Source organism: Zootoca vivipara, chromosome 13, assembly GCF_965207765.1.
Source record: "Zootoca vivipara chromosome 13, rZooViv2.hap1.1, whole genome shotgun sequence".
Taxonomy (NCBI): Eukaryota; Metazoa; Chordata; class Lepidosauria; order Squamata; family Lacertidae; genus Zootoca; species Zootoca vivipara.
In genome coordinates, this window is record NC_142596.1 from 40324739 (window position 1) to 40346895 (window position 22157).

General features: G+C 45.3%; 1 protein-coding gene across 1 annotated transcript; it reads right to left on the minus strand.

The window, feature by feature from the left end:
* Window positions 1-3490: 3490 nt before the first annotated feature.
* On the minus strand, window positions 3491-21048 carry GPR139 (G protein-coupled receptor 139). Its single transcript, XM_035132234.3, has 2 exons — window positions 20943-21048; window positions 3491-4425 (listed from the first exon to the last, which is right to left on the minus strand). Exons 1-2 carry the CDS (start codon window positions 21046-21048, stop codon window positions 3491-3493), a joined length of 1041 nt encoding a protein of 346 aa, XP_034988125.1.
* Between the last annotated feature and the right edge of the window lie 1109 nt (window positions 21049-22157).

Genomic DNA, 22157 nt, shown 5'->3' on the forward strand with positions numbered 1-22157 from the left:
AGGATGCTGGACTAGATGGCCTGATACGTCAAGGACCTTCTTATGTTCTTCCTGGAGACACCAGAGATTGAACCTAGGACCTTCTGTGTGCAAAGGGGGGTCTCTTCCACTGAACTGTCATAGCAGGCCCCAGAAAGGCCCTGAGAGAGAGATACAGGCCATTAAAGCTGACAAACACTGTGGTAGCTCAGTGCTCAGTTATGGGTGGTGGTGATGCTAAAGGAGACTTAATGGCTTCCACAAACCCCTCCTCTTCCGCCCCTTGTTTGGACAAATCCAAGCCACATGAAAGCCTCCTAAAAAGGGGAGACATTGTGAAAGCTGAGAGGGCCGGTAGGGCATGCAATGGAAGCACCAAGGGCAGACCTTTATTCTCATCTTTTAAAAATAGTAAAAGTATATGGCAATTGATTTCCACCTAGAAGGTTTAAAAAGTTTTTTTTTAATAATAGGAAAAAACAAACTAAACATTCAGTTGCTTTTTTTGCTAACGTAGCAGTTAAATGCAGACTATAAATAGTTTAAATAGTTTAAACCTCCCACTCCCCAGTTATCAGATGCATTTTTTTAAAAAGGATATATTGCACTTGGATGTATACAATCATGTTTACTCCTTCATCCACCTTCTATTAAGCAAGTCCAAATGAATGCTAAAACAGAGGTGTTTTACACACACACACACACACAACCTTAAGAACTGTTCGAAGGTAAACTTTGGTTCATTTCCATTTGCAAAGTGAAAAATGTAGAGGACTGGGAAATTAAGGATAGGAAGTGGTAGGGGGAGAAAACCAATACTTTGTATAACATTCAAGCAGATATGATTGTGCTCTCTTTTCACTGGTCATTATTTTGACAATTAACATTACTTTCTGAGTGTTTGTGCAACCCATGTTTTAATATATGCATTGCGCAGTATCCAAATCAGGGTAAGAGGAACCCCCAGTGACGGCAATCTCCTCCTTCTCCTCCCCCACAACTTAAATACCTGCAATTTGTGACGCAAACTCACATCTACATAAAAGATCTCTGATAGTTAAGGAGGGTAAGTTTGTTTGTCAGCACTGAATCGAGGCTAAAACCTGGCTTACAGGTGCCCTAGAATGGGGATAGTCAACATGGTGCCCACCAAATATCACTGTACTACAACTTTCATCGTTCCTTATCATTGCCATGCTGTCTGCACCTGGTGGGAGTTCTGGTTCAACAACATCTGAAGGGCACCCCCTTGCCATGGGGAATGGTGGCAAGTAAGGTGCCAACCCTGTGGTTAAGAAGCCATAGTAGCATTAAAATAGGATGGCCCAACTTGCCCAGGGGTCCCCAAATCATGGGCTAGACCTGATCATAGCTGTGACTTCCATATAGGCTCAAGGCCCTGAGGGATATAGAATCCCAGTATCCACATAAAACACAGGTGAGTCGCTCTCCTTTGGTCTCCGATGAAGATATCAGGCAATTGCCCCGATCCTACACTTTGACTGCATGTGCAAATTTTCATGGTTCTCTCCTGAAAATGGGTTCTTCACTTAATTACAAGCTACAGTTTACCTGCATGTGTTTCCACCACCACAAATCTATACACCCCGCTTGTGTAATGCTCTCCCCAGAGAGGTTTGCCTGGCACCTTCGTTACATATCTTTAGGCGCCAGGCAAGAACATTCGTCTTTGACCAGGCCTTTGGCTAATTAAACAATCGATGGCCTTTTAAACTGTGTGTGTGTGTGTTTGTGTGTTTGTGTTATTGTTTATGTTTGTTATTATGTGAATGCATTGTTGTGTTTTTAGATTGAAAACCACCCTGAGATCTTCAGATGAAGGGCGGTACTGAATAATCATAATTATAATAATAATTTATTATTTCTACCCCGCCCATCTGGCTGGGCTTTCCCAGCCACTCTGGGCGGCTTCCAACAAAACATTGAAATACAATAATTCATCAGATATTAAAAGCTTCCCTAAATTCAGTTAATTAATTAAATAATAATAATAATAATAATAATAATAATAATAATAATAATACATCCTTTCTTTATAGCTGCCGATTGGCAGCGCGGTCTCTGCATATTACACAGCCCCAGCAATGCACTTGCACAACTCATTGTCATGGGGTTCATATTCTTGTTCCTGAAAGCAACAGACAGAAGAACTGGGCTAGCAATGAACAAGTTGATTGAGACCTGTAAGGAAACAATGCAGTCCAGTGTGCGCAGGTCTGCTGAAATCCCACACCTATGATGGTGCTTAGCACACCAGGAGTTACATTCCTCGTACTTTACGGCCAGCGTTAACTGACCAACGCAGTTATTCAGCAGCAAGCCATGAAGTACACTTTCCCCTCAACCGTTTCCCAAACGTCTCAGAAGCTCTGGTGTCATTTGTCACATGCTTTTGAAGCTGGGCTTCTGAAGGACTTGCTTATTTAAAAATGTTCTAACCATACTGCCAAAAGAATGTGATTCTTGGTCACTGTTAAGCTATGAGGTCTCTCGGATGTTCCTTCCAAACCCCTTTTAGCGGGAAAGAGAGGTAACTTTGAAAGATCTTTGATTTAATTCTGGAGCTCATTAAAAAAAACAAAAAGCACCCCATTCTCCATACATTCATGTGTGTTTTTTCTCTTTCAGATGTGTACAAATAACCATTAGGAGCCTACTCAAGAAAGTCTTGCTGTCTCCTCGGGCTTCTGTGGATTTATTGTCTCCATATAGATCACAAAATAATTCAGCATCGCCCAGGGAACAAAGCACCTAGTGAGCTTCAATATGGAATTTCCAAAAAGGGTTCTTTTTTTAAAAAAAAAAGATGCTCAAATATGTTATTTTTGTTCTCTGCTCAAGAAATCCCTTCCCTGCTTTTAGCACAATGTGCTCAACCCTTCCACAAAACACAGCACTCGTAGTGAAAAGAATAAGTTACAGCTCCCATGTTGCCTTGTGGGCCGCAGGATGGCTTCTTCCAGTTAATGTGGAGGAAATGGATCGCTTCTTGTCTTCAGCATTGGAACAATCCATGTGGTAGGACTCCGTGACAATTTGTAAACAAAAAACAAACAAACAACCAAGCGAGGGCAGATAATGTAAATAACCCCATCAAATATATATTTATATATGTATATATAGAGAGAAAACGTTCAGTACAGGTGTATGCTTGGTTAGAACATAAGTTCATTCAGGTACACTTCGCAGTGGCTTATTATCACCAACTATGTTGCATGGCACCAGTGCTCGGACATCTAACTGCCACTTCAGAGAGAGCCTCTTTTTTCAAGGCCCTGTAGGAGATGTAACTGCTTTGCTGCCTCTTTTGTTCTCCCCGATATCAACGGCTCCTGTTAACAGTTCTAGCCAACTCCCCTGACTCTGGGAGAGAAATTAAACCCAACAGCCACTCTTAGCAGTGACCATTGCTCCTCCGGCCAGTCGCAGCCCATTGACGTAACCGCTTGAAAAGAACTTTCCCCCGTTTGGGAAACCTTTTGGGTGACTATCACGGCGATATCTTTATAGGCTTTCCGTTCTTATCGTATTGGTAAACCAGCATTTTGATACAGTGGGAGTTGGCTGGAGATATCCAGGGACTGCTGGTTATGGAAAAGTTATGGTTTGTGTAGAATTGGACAGGTTGCTTCTGGCACTTAAAGAAAGCCTTGAGCGTTGTGGCTGCCATTGTGCGGAAGCGCTTGCTGATGAAACAGTACAGGAAAAAATTGATGGCCGTGTTCAGCAGCGCCAGCATGTTGGCAACATCGGAGACAATGTGGACCGACCAGCTGTTGTGTATTGGCGAGACGTAAAGGTGATAGAGGATCATGGTGATCCTTGGAGCCCAAAGGATGGCGAAAATGGAGGTGATGGTAAACAAGATGGCGGTGGTTTTCCCAGTGGAATAGCCTCTCAGGCGGAAATTGCACTTCTGGCGAAGCTTGCACACGATGATGGAATTTAAGATGAAGAAGATGGAGCAGGGCACCAAGTAGACAGTGAAGCAATGGATCCAGATGAGGATGTGATGGACCAGTGTGCTTGTGTAGTCTTCTTTCCAAATATCGGGCCACCAGTAGTAAGGGATGCTGGTCAGAAAGCAAATGATATAAACGCTGACAATGACTTTCCGAGTGCGGGCTGGGTAAGAAACTGTGTGATATTTGAGAGGGTGGCAGACAGCAATGTAGCGGTCAATGGTCAGTGGCACAGTAATCCAAATGGATGTGTGGATGGACGAAAATTCCAAGACCTCGATGATTTTGTCCAGGACCTCTGGCATTTGCTTTTTCAAGATGAAGTCTTCCAATAAAAAGTCAACAAAGACAATGAAGAAGAGCACCAGCAAGTCAGCGGCTGCCAGAGCCAAAAGGTAATTGTAGGAGGACTTCTGCCTGCGTGCCACCAGCTGGGACAAAATGATGACGGTCAAAATGTTAGCTGAAGGGAGGGAGAGAGAGAGGAGAGTTTTGTTAGCTTTACAGGAGAAAGGGAGGCTGGTCCAATGGAACTGATGGGGTTCTGCCCCCCCCCCAAACCCCACCTGCCTGCCTGTGGGTCCTTTTCCAAGCAGAGGTTGTCATCTCTAATTTCAGGGATGGGGCATGATATAAAGAAATTTGGAATAAAACATGGACTTGTCTAGGAATCAAAATCAGAGGTGAGGAAACGGGTGCACTCCAGATGCTGCTGAACTACAATCTCCGTCATCTTTGATCACTGCCCATGCTGGCAGGGGCTGATGGGAGTTGTAGTCCAACAATGGGAGGGCCACAGCTTTCTTGATCTCAGTGTTGGAAGAGGAGGAGATGTGTTTCATGGATCCAGGACACGCTCTTTAATTGGGCCCTGATTTAATTCCACCCTCCCTGCAAAACCTGCTGGCTCAGCCTCATGCAAATCTCTACCCACCCACACTTGCTGAAGCCCATTTAATTAGTGCATGAACAAAAGCACAGAGGTTTGGTTTACCAACAGCGCATGCTGCCAAGTATTGACATTTTCCTATGTGTACAGCAATTAGTACTTCTGCGGAGCTAAATGCACCACATTTAATGTTAAACTCCAGATCGTGCTGATTGGCCTTGAAAAGGCAATCAAGAATAATTAGGAGGATTCCTCCGAATAAGAAGCAAGGGAAATGACGGGAGCAACAGAAATTATGTCCTTATATCCACCTTCTAGTGAAAGCTTGAATGCATATTATTTGCCACTTATGGCCTGACATTTACCGCTCATCCTCTTAGATTTCTAAATGCCGTTTTAAGCTTCATTTCCCAGAAATATTTTCCATAATATATTTTGGATAGTTGTTTGTCCATCACTCTGCCTGTCTCTATGCATTTGGACGCCTCTTGAGATATTGTTGCCCAATTTGGCACAGCAGTTCCCAAGATGCATCTTGTTTTCTGCTGCTCCAGAGGGTAAGACCCGCACCAATGGAGTCAATTTGCAAGAAAGGAGATTCCAATTAAACATGAGTAAGGACTTTCTGATGGCCAGAGCTGTTCAACAGTGGAACAGTACTCCCTCAGAAGGTGGCGGACTCTCCTTCATTGGAGGTTTTTGAACAGAGGTTGGGTGGCCCTCTGCCCAGGATGCTTTAGCTGTGATTCCTGCACTGTAAGGGGTTGGACTACATGACCCTTGGTGTCCCTTACGATTCTCCAATTCTACGACTCCATGACTGGCCCGTCATTAAGCTTCTTGCTCACTGTGCTTTTCTGTTCCATCAGAAGCGGCTCCTACTCAGCTTTGAAAATGGGTTTTTGGTGCTTAAATGGATTGCCAGATAATTTTCATGTCTTGGTAGTTGAGCACCATCGCTTTGCTAAAGGAAATCCTTTCGATCGCTGCTCATAATCCATCTCTCAACACTCAAGCTAACACATTTTTGCTATTAGATCTGCTTGGTCTAATACAGACACCCCCAAACTTTGGCCCTCCAGATGTTTTGGACTACAGTTCCCTTCATCCCTGACCACTGGTCCTCTTAGCTAGGGATCATGGGAGTTGTAGGCCAAAACATCTGGAGGGCCGCAGTTTGGGGATGCCTGGTCTAATAGATACCACCAGGCAGAAATGTAGCTGCCCGTTTCTTAACAGACATGGGGAGATGAGATTGTATGCACCTTTGGGAGCAAACTGAATCAAATTTCTCCCCCATCCCAACTTCCAAGGGAGCTCAGGCAGGCCTCATCCCTGGACTGATGTTTTGTAGACTGATTTTAAGTGGAAGGAATTTATTTGTTGCATTAATAGCTCACCTTTCCCTGCAAACCCAAGGTGGCCCAGATGCTTCTCCCCATCCTCATTTAATCCCCCACAACAACCCAGTGATGTAAGTTAGGCTGAGAGGCAGTGACTAGATCAAGGTCACCCAGTGAGCATCATGGCCAAGTTGGGTTTTGAACCCTGGTCTCCCAGGTCCCAGCCTGCCACTCTAACCACTACACCACACTGCCTCCACACTGCTGAAATTGGTTCCCCCCCTCATGACTGTGAATTGTGGTGTTTTGTGTGTGTGTTGGTTATTGTTAAGGTTAGTGTTAAGTTTTAAACTGTGCTTTTTTGTTTCATTAAAGTGTGTTACATTTGCCACTTGGTGAGAAAGGTCTGCTGAAAAGCTAGATAAACATCTATAAAACAAATAGATAAAACAAATAAGCCCATAGACTTGTCATTAAGATAGGGGAGAGATAAGGCTCGCTAGAATCCAGGGCATAAGCTTCTTGCACTAACTCTTTTGCCTTAGATCTGGAGATCCATTTTAGCTCAATCTAGGTCCACAGACACTGTAAAAGAAAACATTTTTTTAATAATAAAAAATACAGTCACAATATAGTCATTTTTAGATGTGTCTTATTGGTGATTCTGATATAGCTGGCTTTGTAGTTTGTCATGGGTTTCTTTGCCTATTGAATAAGCCAACAAAAAGCAAGCAAGTAAATCAGTATACAGAACTAAAAAGTTAATATACCAACTCTGTGCTTGGCATACTACATACTGGATCTCCTGCCTCAGCCAAACCTGACCATGGGCTGCTCTGACCTTGCCACTTGCCTGACACTTGTTGCAAACTCCACTAACTTGGACCCGGACCCTGACCTGCAGGAGACAATTTCGGTATAGGTGGGAAAATAGTCTAACCTGGGGCAAAAGTGCCTCTTACGTTCCATCTAAGAAAGTTGTGTGAACCCTAATTGTCTAACCTGGAACAATTAACCTAGCCTCTTATATTCCTTGTCTAACCTGGAATAATTAACCTGGCCTCTCATATTCCTTGTCTAACCTGGAACAATTAACCTAGCCTCTTATATTCCTTGTCTAACCTGGAACAATTAAACTAGCCGCTTATATTCCTTGTCTAACCTGGAACAATTAAACTAGCCGCTTATATTCCTTGTCTAACCTGGAACAATTAACCTAGCCTCTTATATTCCTTGTCTAACCTGGAACAATTAACCTAGCCTCTTGTATTCCTTGTCTAACCTGGAACAATTAACCTAGCCTCTTATATTCTTTGTCCAACTTGGAACAATTAACCTAGCCTCTTATATTCTTTGTCTAACCTGGAACAATTAACCTAGCCTCTTATATTCCTTGTCTAACCCGGAACAATTAACCTAGCCTCTTATATTCCTTGTCTAACCTGGAACAATTAACCTAGCCTCTTATATTCCTTGACTAACCTGGAACAATTAACCTAGCCTCTTATATTCCTTGTCTAACCTGGAACAATTAACCTAGCCTCTTGTATTCCTTCTCTAACCTGGAGCAATTAACCTAGCCTCTTATATTCTTGCCTATGAATTTAGTGAGATCCCTAGGCAAAGATGGCTGTTTATCCTGTTGTCCCAAGAAGCCAGTGATCTTTTGCGATCCCTTCTGAGGCATCAATCCTCACCAAGCAAAGTAAGCCCATGTTTTCAGTTTGGGTGCCACCTACCAGAGGCAAATGTCAGTGTGACTCTCTTGAAATACCATGAGTTTCAGGTATGAGCTATTGCCTGGTCTTGTTCTCACTCTGCAATCGAGTGTGTGATGCATGCCCTATAAGGATGAACACAGGGGTGCTCTGGCAGATAGCCAGCAGTTTCCTCCACTCATCAAAAGGAACAGAGAGCACTCCTTGGTTGCTTTTTTTGTTCTGCAAATGGAAATGATGCAGCTTTCTCTCACCAATCATGTGCAGATGGTAAGTGGCAAGTCTGAGATGAACAAGAGCTGTCTGTTTCCTATTGTCTGAGTGAAGAAGAAGAGCGCCTGAAGACCGTCGGTATTTTGCAAGAGGAATTCAAGTGCATACTGGAAAGTTAGGTCTGTGCAATTAAAGTGGGTCAAACCGGTATTGCCACCCTAGCACAACAAATCCCCTTTGAGAAGCAAGCCAGTGGACCTTTTTGCAGATAGGGAAATGCGTTGAGAAGTGTGGGGTGAAAGACTGATGAACAGGAAGATGTATATATGCCCCACAAACAAATCAGAATGTATTTTCAATAAAGGATGTGTATGTATGTGTATATATATATATATATATATATATATATATATATATACACACACACACACATCTTTTCAATAAAAGATATAGTCTACAGAGGTCATCACAGTTTAAGGAGGATGTTGACAAGCTGGAACGTCTGCAGAGGAGGGCGAAGAATATGATCAAGGGTCTGGAAACCAAGCCTTATGAGGAATGGTTGAAGGAGTTGGGTATGTTTAGCCTGGAAAAGAGGGGAACTGGGACATAGCTGCCAAGTTATCCCTTTTTTAAAGGGATTTTCCCTAATGCTGAATAGGCTTCCTCGCGAGAAAAGGGAAAACTTGGCAGCTATGAACTGGGAGGAGATATGATAGCTGTCTTCAAATATCTAAAAGGTTGTCACATGGAAGATAGAGCAAGTTTGTTTTCTGCTGCTCTGGAGGGTAGGACCTGAACCAATGGCTCCGAAGGACAAGAAAGGAAATTCCAACTAAATGTTAGGAAGAGCTTTCTGGTGGTAAGACCCACCTGTTCAACAGTGGTTGGGTGGAGCAATGTGTCAGTTTTGGTTTCTCTCAGTTTCTCATTTTCCTAATGTATCCATGTATTTAGACAGACCATCAGGGCAGCTATCTGAAGTTAATTGCTAGGGTTTCATGTAGAATTGCTTTCACAGAACAAAGCCCTAGTATTATGCCCTCTGCCTTTCTTGATGGCTGCTATAAAAAATTACTCTGTGTTCTGCAAAGCAGCAATAGAGGAGTATATTACCCAGTGTTCTTTTTCTAAAGCTCGCCATGAAAAAAATATATCTGTCTGAGTATAGCCACAATAAGAATTGTGTTACACCAAGTGAGTTCATGTGGGTTTTTTTTTGTTCTTTTGCTGTAAGACAAGTAAAACCATGTTACTTGGTGTGTTTCTCCGTTTATGTTGGCAGTCAGGAAATTAAGAGCCAGATTTGTGGTTCAATTCTGTATGGTTGTTATTGTTGCTATGCCTTATAGCTAAACAAGTAAAATCACTGCTACTACATTTCCCCAATATTAAATCCAGCTCTTCCACATCAGTTTGCATTTGTTTCTTTAAAAAAGCAAGCCCCCATGAAAATTCATCAGCATTTAAAGCAAATATTTCTCCTCATATACACAATTTTGTATGTAATTTTGCCTAATTGATACATACGTTTGCAAAGCAATTTCCCCTAATATATTGCATTTTTAAAGTGAATACAGTATAAGCATATATATGCATATGTTGCCCAAGCATATGCAATTTTTGACAACTCAGTGGGAGATTTGCATTGCAAAATCCCAAGAAGTGTGAATTCTGGAGGACTGGGGTGTTTTGAGTTTACATATTGCCAGAGCAAGTTAGGAAAGTTCACCTTTAAAGGTGAACTGAACTGGGTTCCGGTTTCCGCCTGCAGGAATGGCGGACCTGTTTTCCATCCCTCTGACCTTCGTAAGGAATTTGGCGGTTGCTAGGGGAGTAAATGGCAACCCCCTACCCTCTCCGGGGGTTACGGAGAGGGGCCGCTGGCCCGCGATGCCCCCAGACCCACTCCGACTGTTTATGGAGTGGGGGGAGCTTGGGCTGAAGCACTTACGAGGGCCAGGACTCCCGGACGCTAATCTGCATGGCGGGGATTTCCATGATTAAAGAAGATAATTAGGCTTAAATCTATGGACATACTTCAGAAGGAGGGGCAGAAGCGCCGTTTACTGCCGAGAAATCTATGCTGCTGAGGGTGAGGAGTTAAAGGCTGTATTTCATCTGGAAGAAGGATTGATGGGGACGGAGAGATAAGGGAAGCGAGTCTTTCTTTTTTATTTTTTTTCATATGAGTTACTTCGTACCTTCCCAGACGTGATGTCCTGGCTTGTTTGGAGTGAAAGAGAAGCAAAAGACTGTGTGAGTTGAACTTTATAAACTGTTGTTATTGAGTATATTTTTTGAAGATGAGGAGTTGCTGACGAGAAAAGCCCCCCTCTAGTTGGATGGGAGGAGTGCCTGGACGCGTTCGGAGGATTTATGAGTTGTGACGCACTTTGAATTGGAGCAGTGACCTGAAGCTAAGTTCAGCTATAGGGCAAGGAGATCCATTAATTTACCAAGAGTCTATGCATGGTGTGAGGTCTGGTTCTTCTGCCTGGAAAAGCTGTAAATTTTATAAAGATCGTTAATCTATGAGAGAAAACGAAAGTGATTTGAGTTTTTTTAAGATGGTGCTGCTTCGTGTTGAGAGTCGACGCAATAGGGACGCTCCAGACCAAGAAGATTTATGGGGAGGCTGGACTGATTAACTCACACAGGAGAAAGAACATTTGTGAAACTTTGTTTGACATTTATCTCAGCAGCTGGGAAATAATCGGTTGAAAGAGGAAAACATCTATGTGACTGTAAGGGAAAGATCTGGATTATTATGAACTCGGAGAGACGATTTGAACTTTAGAAAAAAGACGGCAGTGGACGGTTGCGAGGAATCCCCAATTTCTTGAAGCATGGGAACCCAAAAAATTTTTCTAGATGATTTGGCATAACATTCGGTTTGATTGATATATATGTGTATAATTTGAAATAATGAATGTGATATAATTGGTTTTAATTGGAAAATTAATAAAAATATATTTTAAAAAAATAAAAATAAAGGTGAACTGAACTGAATTTCTCCTCTGCCCTCACCTCCCTGGAAGTTTTGTGCAAGCAAATCAGGATGAATGCTCAAAAAGCAGGCCATCTAGAGCTGTGATACTCAAGGTGCTGGCCTGCAGACCAATGCTGGTCCACAGGCCATTGGGTGCTAGTCTGCAGCGACTCCACCACAGCCCAGTTTGGGTGGGACAATTCAGGGACCAAATGTGGCACTGGCCCCTAGCACACCGGTAATTTTTTGTTGTTGCCCTCAGATAGTTTGAGAAGCACTGATCTAGCGGAGTCCTGGCTTTGTTCTCTGTTGCAGCTTGAGCATCTCGTACAAAGGGGGAGAAATTACCCAGCGCTTTTGTTGTTAAATGATGTGCTTGCCATGCGGATATATAACAGTGCCTGAGGTAAGGGAAGGAAAAAGTTGGCTGCTAAGCAACTGACTCATCCAACCTGTCCTCCATCCCTGATCCAAGCCCCAAGGTCATCTTTCCTTTCCCAAGTTGGACCACAATCCATCATTGTTTGCAGCAAAACCTTGCACCAAACAATGCCTTTTAGAACATTGGGTATGTGTGTGTGCAATCTATGTAGGTTCTGTTAATCAGATAGACCTGCAAAAGGGCAAAAAAAAAAAAAATCAGCTATGCTGCTTACCATTCCTTCTGTTTCCAATACCCAGGCATGGAAGCTAAAGGTCACTAAAGCACACGAGGCAGGGATGAACTGATTTGGGGGAACCTCACTTTTTGCAGACATGCAATTTTATTTCAAGGAGGTAAATGCTTAAAGTAGGAAAATTCTAAAACAACCCAGTGAAGACCATTGAAATTCCCAGGGACAGCAAACCCTGCATCTCCATATGTGCTACTGCGCTCAGATCCTACTTGTGAGCTTTCCATAGACACTATGAGAACACAATGCTGGACTCTGTGGACCTTTGGCCTGATCCATTAGGCTCTTCTAATGTTCTTACCTAGTCCAGGGATGGGAAAACTGTGGCCCTCCAGCAACCAACATGGCCAGTGTCCAGATTATGTAAACGGCAGACAAAGGATGTCTGGCAGGCCAAAGGGTCGAGATCAACTACCTGTTCAACGCAGGGATGTTGGAACAACAGCATCCCAGAAGCTGCCCCATCTCTGCTTAAATACCTCTCGCAAAGAAGAGCCCACCCCCTCCTTAGGCAGTCCATACCACTGTTGAACAGCTCTTACAATTAGGAACCTCCTACTAACGTTTAGCCAAAATCTTCTCCTTGCAGTCTCCACCTATTGGCTCTAATCTTGCACTCTGAGCAACACAGAGGTGCATGGAGAAGAAGTCTGCTTCCTTCACGTGACAGTCTTGCAGATATTTGAAGGCACCTGGTGTGTCTCCTCTTAAGCCTTCTCTTCTCCAGGTGGAACAAACCCATATCATCTGAACGATCCTCGTGGAGATTCCTTCCGACGAGCACATTCTGTCCATCCATGTGCCGATACCATGCAGTGTGAGGAACCCAGGCATGCCTGTTGGGCATAAGACTCCTTCGAGGTTGTTATTACTGTGCAAAATGGCTGTACTTCCAACATCGTGTGCCTTGCTCATTTCAGCAGCTGGCGATCACTGCTCTGACCTTGGCTTAGCAAAACAATCAGCCGGCGCTTCCTTGCAGAAACTCAAAGCTCGAGACCACAGGCTTGCTTCCAAGTTGTGCCCAATGCGCTGCTGTTTCCCTGCTGCCTGAAATTAAACAACATCTGCCACCACAGCTCTTCCATCCCATGGAAATTGTATTTTAAAACAGTGGCAGCTTAGCAGACACTCTTGCCAGACTCATGGTATTGACCAGGGCTAAGTGTCTTTAATGCATACTCCTTCCTACCACCTGCTACTTTTTTAACCTCCCTCTGAGCCATTTTTATGGATCTTTTACCCTTGCAACAAAAATAGACACTATCTCACTTTTTAACCACATAAGCCGTCATTTGTCCCTCTTTCTGAGCCTCAGAGCATTATCATTTGGCACAATTTTCACGAGCCCTGGTTGATGTGAAGGAATAATAAATTGCTCTTCGATATCTGTCAGTCCTGCAACCCAAGGCTTCGGCTCTTCTCTGGCAGGCAGAAATTCACCAGGCAAAGCTTTCCCCATCACTGACCTCCATTCTAGCTGCCATATAGAGAAAGCAGACAGAGAGAAACATTATCATTCTCCCTCTTTCATCTCCTATATACTGATGGTGAACTCATTATCCAAATGCTTATATACCAACGCATTCACACCATACATTTAAAGCATGACGGCACCACTTTAAACAGCCATGGAGTCCTCCAAGGAATTCTGGGAGCTGTAGATTCTTAAAAACAAAAGAAGATCCCTAATGGATCTGGCTAATGGCCCATTCAGTCCAGCATCCTGTTCTCACAGGAGCCAACCACATGCCTGGGGTAAACCCACAAGCAGGACCTGAGCACATGAACTCTCTCCTTTCTTGCAGTTTCTAGCAACTGGCATTGAGAAGCATTACTGCCTCTCACTGTGGAGGCAGAACATAGTCGTCATCATGGCTAGTAGCCATTGTCCTCCATATATTTGTCTAACCTCTCTTTATTTGTCTTACTTGGAGATGCAAGGGATTGAGTTTGTGGCTTTTGGCATGCATGTGAGATGTTCTACCGCTGAGCTACGGCCCCTTTCATACAGTGAGATAACCTCCAAATGCACATTGAAATCTACGTCCGAGATTTCCAGCTGCCTAATTTAGGGGTGGTGGAGAGAGGCTTTGGTTGTTGCTGTGTGTGACTGGAAGCCAGAAACCTTTCGCTGATGCAGATCACCCAGCAATTTACTAGCCAGACCAGATCTACCATCTGCCCACCCCTGCCTTAGATAAATGTCCTGTTCCCCAGCACATCTGCACAAACCCTCCCTGCCAATAACTCAGCGGCTCAAGCTGTCCTTGTCTTATCGCAAGCCTGAAATGAAATCCCCACATTTCTTCCATGCTCAGCATACTGTACAGTACATGTACAGCTGTGGAAGCTAGCAATGGAAATCCTGTCCTCAGATGACATTCCCGAATTGAGGCTTTGGAAGTGCATGCGCCGTTGCCGTGCGTGGGATCCTTGTGGTCTCTTTTGATCACTTCGTTAGCAGTGCCCTCGCTCCTAATTGAATTCATTCAGCCTCTGCAGAAAGACAGGCCACCAATGTTGTCCAAGGAGAGGGAGCATGCGTGTTTGTCTGTATAGGTGTATCACACACAGAGATATTTGCACACCCCTTCTGACTCTAGCCCATGAGAGCTTAAGCCACAATACAGCTGCTGTTCCTTCAGAAGAACTACCTATCCGATATTTGCAGTGGAAAGAAACCAAGGGGGAATTCTTCAGCGATTTCCCCCAAGCCTCTCAAGAGTGGGAGGCCTGTATGCTGAAGGTCCCATGTTTAATCCCTGGCATGTCCAGGGATGTCTTTTGCATGAAACCCTGCTGATCAGTGTAGAGCTGCAGTACAGACTGGTCCATTAGGGAAAACATGGAACTGCCCTACAAACCCCAGCCAGCTCTGACTTGTCTGCCTTCTTACCTGCAACCATTCCAGCGGGTAGTTGGGGCTGTCAGCTTCCGCCTCCTTAGTCTTGGTTTTTCTGCTGCAGAGTACAGCAGAGAGGAGGATGAGGATAACCCTAGAATTTGCTGGCTCAATCTATCATTGGCTCTGGCTCCCCCTCCTGTTTGGGCTCCCTGGCTTTCGCCCTGCCAGCCCCAATGGGCACCAGCCACCACTGCCATGGTAGATAGACACAATGGCCAGCCTCAATATAAGGCGGGTTTCCTATGTTCCTTGTCATTCAGCTCCTTTCAGGAAGATACAGGTGGTGTCTGATTGCTTTCTATTAACTTTCTGCACTCAGCTTCTTAAGGTGGACTCGATCAATTCTGTCAACAGCTATCCTGGCTCCTGTGTGAGAGGAGACCCAAGAGGCAGACCCAACCCTCCCCTTTGGTAGGAGGTTCCCCTTCCCTGCCCCCATCCTCAGATACTGAGGAAAAAAGATGCTCGATTTTAGCCAGAGCGAACCTGCTGGGTGGACGTATCCACTCTGTTTTCCTCTCCCCCTCTAGGAACATTTCATCTGCATTCTTGGCATACAATTCCAGATGGGAAAGGAGGGAGGTGTAGAGAGAGAGGGAGAGAGGGAGGGAGGGAGAGAGGGAGAGGGGGCATACTTAATATTTCAGTGTATATACGCAGAGTAACAACGGCATGATTAACTACCCAGCAATGCAGAATTTGCAATGCCGGCTTCCAAAATGAGCAATTGCAGCTTAAGAGCCAATAAAGTATTGTTTGCAACAGCAGCGCTTCCACATTGAGCGAAGGATTTGTAAGTCAGTAAGCAGAGCCTCCATCCTTGCATTTCAATGATATGCTATTAGGCAAGGGCGAGCATATCCTTTATATCTTTATCTATTAATCATTGACAAATAAAGATGATGCAAATGACACGGCGCTTCCAAAGCCTTGCTTGCCCAGCCAGATCAATATGCAGCAGATTTTCTTTCTATAATGAATGGTGTTTCAAAAACACACCATTTAGCTATTCTGGAAGGCTTGGCTGCGCTTGACATAATGAAATCTTCTCCAGATCCACAAAACAGGCGGAGAACAAGAGGTCACCTTGATGATCTTGAAAACCCAACAGCAGTGCAGCTAGCTAATTGTAATCTCTGGATTTAATGGTCCTGTATGTGTGTCTGTGGAGGGGGAGGCACTTTAGAGGGTATATATCATTTCTGAGAGGGAGTTGATAATTAAGCCTCCTCAAAATCTCCAGGACTTGGTCTAGCTGCTAAGGCTGGCTGTCTAGTCTGCTTCAGTTGCAGTGGAAGCAAATGTTCGTGTGCCTGTGTGCAAGCGCTCTGGTGTTTGTCTACTGGCTGATGTGGTCCATTGCTAGGAATCCCCCCCTCCCAAAAAAAACCCTCAGTTAACAATTCCCCTCCTGTTTGTTCCTTTGCCAAGGTCACACAGTTCACCTCCCTTCCACTGGGTATCTCTAGACCGGGTATCTCCAACCTTTTCAGACCCAGGAATTATCTTTAACCCAAACATACCTTTGGGGACCAATTTCTTAATCTTTTACCATATATTTGCATGGTGGTTGTGCTCATGTCGTGACCCACCTTGGATCGGGTCTTGACCCAACCTGACTAGTAGAACCTGCAACAAAATGTTGCAGCTTGGAGTGCTCCTGGCCATTGCTCGAGCCAGGCAGCCGTGCTCCCTCCCACAATACTCCCTTTTCCTGCCCATTTTTTTTTCACCTGCACCCCAAATAGTCAGCATTCTGTGGTCACCAGGGAAGGGTGTAGCTCAGCGGTGGAGCATCTGCTTGGCATGCAGAAGGTCTTAGGTTCAATCCCCACCACCTCCATGGAGGGGCTGGGAGTTTCCGCTGCTGAAACCCTGCCAGTCAGTGTAGCCTGTAGTTAGCTAGATGAAATTGTCTTCTGACTCAATATAAGGCAGCTGTATTGCTATGAAAACATGCCTGTCACTTGAGAATGGGTGAAGCTGTCTTTCCTTGTTTCTCTCAGAACCTCATTTCCTCAATCTTAACATCATCATCATCATCATCATCATCATCATCATTTTGCCACCCTTCACTCCAAGGTCCCAGGGTGGGTTACAACATCGAAACACAACATTAAAAGTAGTTTAAAACAGCTTAGAATCACAAATATTAGCTGAGTTCCACATCATTCTCTGAATCCCCTCGGGGGTGGGAGAAAGTCCTCGTGAAAATTTATCAGCATTTCAGTATGGCTTTTTGCCTAATATATGCATTTTAAGCTATGCCGTTTAACACATTTTTGCATGTTATTTTCACGACTATGTTGAAAGTTGGATACTTCATCTCAGTGGATGCATTTTTGTACGCATTCCTTGGCAGGAGAACTGCGCTGCAAAATTCGGAGAAGAATGGGTTTCTAAGGATGGCTGCGTTTAGGTTCTTTCACTGTTTCAGAACGTGTGAGTTTGGGAGGTTAGCCTTTAAATATGGTAAGCTCTTTCCTATCCTACCTTCCCTGGGGGCTGCATACCCTGAGAGAAGGCAGAAGCAAGGAACACCGGGCCAGGAAGCACCCCCCCCACCATCTCCCTCTTGGAATGAGAGGCTTCTGTCAGTCAGGTATTTGCTCTCATGTTCAAGCTGCAAACCACCTTGGGTGCTTTGGCCGGAAGGCAGTATGTCAATCCAATAACAAACAAACAAACAAACAAACAAACAAACAAAATTCTCCCCCATTCCCCACTTGACAGACCCAGCTCAAAAGGATCCAGCTGTTGTCTGGTGTGTCTACTCTAAAGTAGGAACCTCATAATCCCACTACAATCCCACAAAGCTTTCAAAAGGTTAGGTCCCAAATACCTGAAAAGCCATTTTCACCCCTTCTAATTTTCTCAGGTCTTAATAGGGAGTCTCTTTTGGTAGTTCTGCCACCCTCAGTATTGTAGGGAAGGGTGGTCTAGGAGAGGACATTTTCTGTGGCAGCTCCTATACTGTGGAACTCCCTCCTCATGGAGGTGTCATGCATTGTACAGCTTTCCCAACACACACCTCCTTAGCGTAGCCTCTGACAGTCAACGTGTTTTGTTTTGTGGGTTCCCACTTGTCTTGTCAAATTCATACCACCCTGTTCCATTTGGAAAACTTTTGCCTCCTTTATCATCATAATGGTTTTGTCTGTTTTTATAACTGTGTATTGCTTCATTGTTGTAAGCCGCTCTGGGATTTTATGGTGAAGAATGGTTAAGAAGTCTTATTAAAAAGCAAAAGCAAAAGCAAAAACCAGAACAACCCATTTAGGCTGCAATCCTATATCTCTTTACCTGAGAGTAAGCTTCATTGAACTCAGTTGGACTGGGCATAGAATCATAGAATCGTAGTCGAAACATCTGGTTCAGCCTCCTGAAATGCAGGACTCTTTTGCCCAATATGGGGCTCGAACCCACAAGCCTTAGATTATGAGTCCCATGCTCAACCGACTAAGCTATCATGTATATAGGATTGCACTGTTAATGGTACTTACTGTAATTGAACTGGATGACAGGCTTGGGAGGGAATGTATGATGTACATAGAAAAAGAAAAGGACATCTCCCATATGGGAAGCTCTTTCACAGCAGGTATGCAGTGATTTTTTAAGGGACACGCGTGGCGCTGTGGTCTAAACCACTGAGCCTAGGGCTTGCCGATCAGAAGGTCTGCGGTTCGAATCCCTGCGACGGGGTGAGCACCTGTTGTTCGGTCCCAGCTCCTGCCAACCCAGCAGTTCAAAAGCACGTCAAAGTGCAAGTAGATAAATAGGTACCACTCCGGCGGGAAGGTAAGCGGCGTTTCCGTGTGCTGCTCTGGTTTTCCAGAAGCGGCTTAGTCATGCTGGCTACATGACCCAGAAGCTGTACGCTGGCTCCCTTGGCCAGTAAAGCGAGATGAGCACTGCATCCCCAGAGTCGTTCACGACTGGACCTAACGGTCAGGGGTCCCTTTACCTTTACCCATGTAGTGATTTTAAGGAATCACTATTTTTTTTCCTTTCAAAAGGAAGACATTCTGCATTTTGCAACCCCCACAAAAAGTCTGGAAGTTTACTGGTCGAGTTATAACTCTGAAGCTGGTTTATGCAGGGTAACTGCCTGAATTTTAGCTTCTGTTGCTGTTGAATTGCACTTTTTACCAGCATTGTGGGTTGTTGTTTTTTTTAAAGCAGACCACCAGATCTTATTAAAATGATCTGGTTATAAAATCCACAGGGGTGGCAATTGGATGATGTGGTTTTTCTGAAGCTCTAATCCTATTTTGTCCACAATCTGAGTGGAGAGGCAGCATAGAGTAGTGGCTAAAGGGCTGGAGTTGCCCTGAAGAGGCTTGGAAGTGGAATTCTATCCATGTCTGACTGAGAAGTAAAGCCCATTGAGTTGAATAGGACTTACCTCCCAGGAAAGTGTGTGTATAGGATTGCAGCCTTGGGCTCTAATCTCCCCTCTGCAACAAAACACACTGAGTGACCTTGGGCCGGCCACTCTTCACTTTTAACCTACCTCACAGGGTTGTTGTGAGAATGAAAAGGGGGAAGGTTATCAATTCCATCCCGTGCTCCCTGAGTGAAGTGCAGGATTTTAAAAAAAAATGTAGCAAAGGAGCTTGCTGAGTGATGTGGGTGAAATGTTTTGCCAGTTCTCTGTAGCGGCTCATTTTTCACACTGAATACCTCTGTCCTAACAAGGCTAATTCTCTCTAGAGCATTAATCCCCTTGGTTTACTTAAGAAATGAAAACCTCTAAGTGCAATTGGCCAGGGAGGAAGCTGGGTGTGGTTATTCAGTAGAGAGGAAGTTCCTCCGCCAAAACTTAAAAGCACCCTGTATATATATATATATATATATTCCCTTCTTGCTGTTTATTATTTATTTTATTTATTAAATTTATATACTGCCCTTAATTCGAGGACCACAGGGCAGATTACAGTATAACAAGCCATTTCACTACAATTTCACACATACAAGACCTTAACCTTGGGCTCCTAAGGCTTCAAAGCCCCTGCGGTTGTGCTCAGAGAAGACTTCGCTCCCTAAAGAACTGGCTTAATGGTTCACAAGTAATGAGGCGAGACCCTGCAAAGGTTGTCTCGGAGGTCTGCATTTCTAATTTTCACAGGTATTGTGAGCAATATTATTGTTCTCTCCCCCCTTACCCCATATTTCCCTTGCATCTGCCAAGCATTTTTTTTAAAGAAAACAACAACAACCAACAACTGTCAAACCACTTCTCTGGCAGACAGAGTTGATGCATTTGAACCGCGAGCCAGAAAAGTGTTCTCTCAAAGCAGTCATTGCTGTGTCAGCACCACGGACAGCTCATTTGTTGGGAGGCAAAAACAGCACGCCAGGAAACCTGTAAGCACGCACAGGCTGTAATTGTGGGCGAGATCTGCCCCCACTGATTTATGCGAATCACTCTGCATAGAAGTGTGCTGCAAGCCCCTTTAGTTTTTATCGGGACATGGTTTGGAAGGCATTGAATGGGGACGGGGAGTTCTTAACAAAAGTAGGATTAGACAGATTCACGGAGGTAACGAGCCTATCGGTGGCTATAAGTCATGATGGTGGCTAAACAAAACCTCCAGATTCAGGGGAAGTCTATCACTGAACACCAGTTGCTGGGGGATTAACAGACAGAAAGGGCTGCTTCTTTTTTTGCCCTGCTTCCCAGAGGCATCTGGTTGGCCACTGTTCAAAGCAGGACGCTGGACCAGACGAACTTTTGATCTGAGGCAGGATGAAGCACTTACCAATAATACTTGCTAAACCCCAAGTTTGCAGAGTTAACACGCCTCACCAGCCCCCGACTCTCTTCTTTCTCTCCCACTCTATCCTACCTTGTCTGTTGTTGACTCCCCAGTGGGGATTTATTGGGGGTCTCCCCAAACCTCAGCCCCGGCACCTATACTTGAGCCCCAACAGGGTCCCTCTTCATGGAAACCAGCCACTGTGTCCTCTGCACAGAGACTGTGACCCCTCCCCCCCAAAAACCTTTTTGCAGACCACCTCCCCGTCCCCTGCCCCACACATCCTTAAAGATTCACAATAGTAGGTGTGGGGTTGGGTAGGGGAAAGCCATTGGTCACGGAGGAGCAGGCGCCAAGTTTTGACGGGCTGCCATCGAATCGCTCCCTCTCTAGAGTGGTCCAGGTAGCGTCCTGGGGCTTGGACCAGCCTCCCCGCTCCCCGCCCCCGATCTCTTTTCTTCTCCCCCATCAAGTGATGCCTTACCTGGTAGCCCCAGGCAAAGAAGCAAGCTGTAGTAGACGACAGGTACGTATCCTAAGCCACAGCCGTGCAGAGAGCCATTGTGCATGTGGATGTAATCTTGCTCCATTGGACGTGCACCTCCCGGGTCCCCTCGCAGCGCTCAGGAAGGATGGAGGGCAGAATCAGCCTCCCAGACCCAGCGCTCTGCATCCCAGCATCAGCCGCGGAAGAGAGCCGGCAGCAGCACCTGTCGCGGGGAAGACGCTCGGCAGTCTCGCCGCCAGTCGCTGGAGGAGGGAGCATCAGTAGCAGCGGCAGCACATGGTCTTCCTAGCCGGTGTAAGGGGAGGGTAGAGGAGGAGGAGGAGGAGGAGGAGGAGGAGGAGGAGGAGGAGGAGGAGGAGGAGGAGGAGGAGGAGGAGGAGGAGGAGGGATCTTCTTCTTTTCTGCAGCTGTAAGTCGCGCAAAGGGTTAAGGCGCTTATCATCAGTTTCCCCAGGCAGCGCAATGCTGGCTGGCGCTGCCCACCTTCGAATTACAGACAGATACACACACACACACACACACACACACACACACACACACACACACACACACAGTCTTCCCGGGCTGCCCTCAGGGTCCTAAGGACCACCCATTCCAGGCAGTCTCTCTGGATGGGTGGAAGCGTTGGTGCTTCTCATCCCCGCCATAGAATCATGGAATTGCACGTACCCCCCCCCCCCCACACACACAAAAGGCCACCCAGTTCAACTCTCTGCAATGCAGGGAACCACAACTGATAGATGACCATCCAACTTCTGCTTTAAAAAGCTCCAGTGAAGGAGTCTTCACCGCCTTCCACTACTAATAGCAACTGCCCCCTGATCTACCTACCTTCCTTCCTTCCTTGATAGCCCCCTCAGCTACTGTTTTTAGAAGGAAGGAAGGAAGCAAAAGCCAGATCTAGCAAATCAAAAAGGGTCTTCAATTTGCATGTTTTGTTGTTGTTGAAGGGATCCCCACAAAGGGGTGCGGCAGCAGGGAAGTGGCTGTAGGGCAAGGTGCCAATCGAGCACTACTGGCAATGCATCCACAGCAGGCTGGTGTCTGGGCTGCCCCTTCCCTCCTTCTCATCTTCCTTGTAAGTGGCAGCAAGGCTATGCTGTGGCTCTTCATCCCCAGCTGAGGCACTTCTGTCCTGGAGAGTAGCTGCCAGTCAGTGTAGACAGTATTGAGCTAGACAAGCCAATGGCT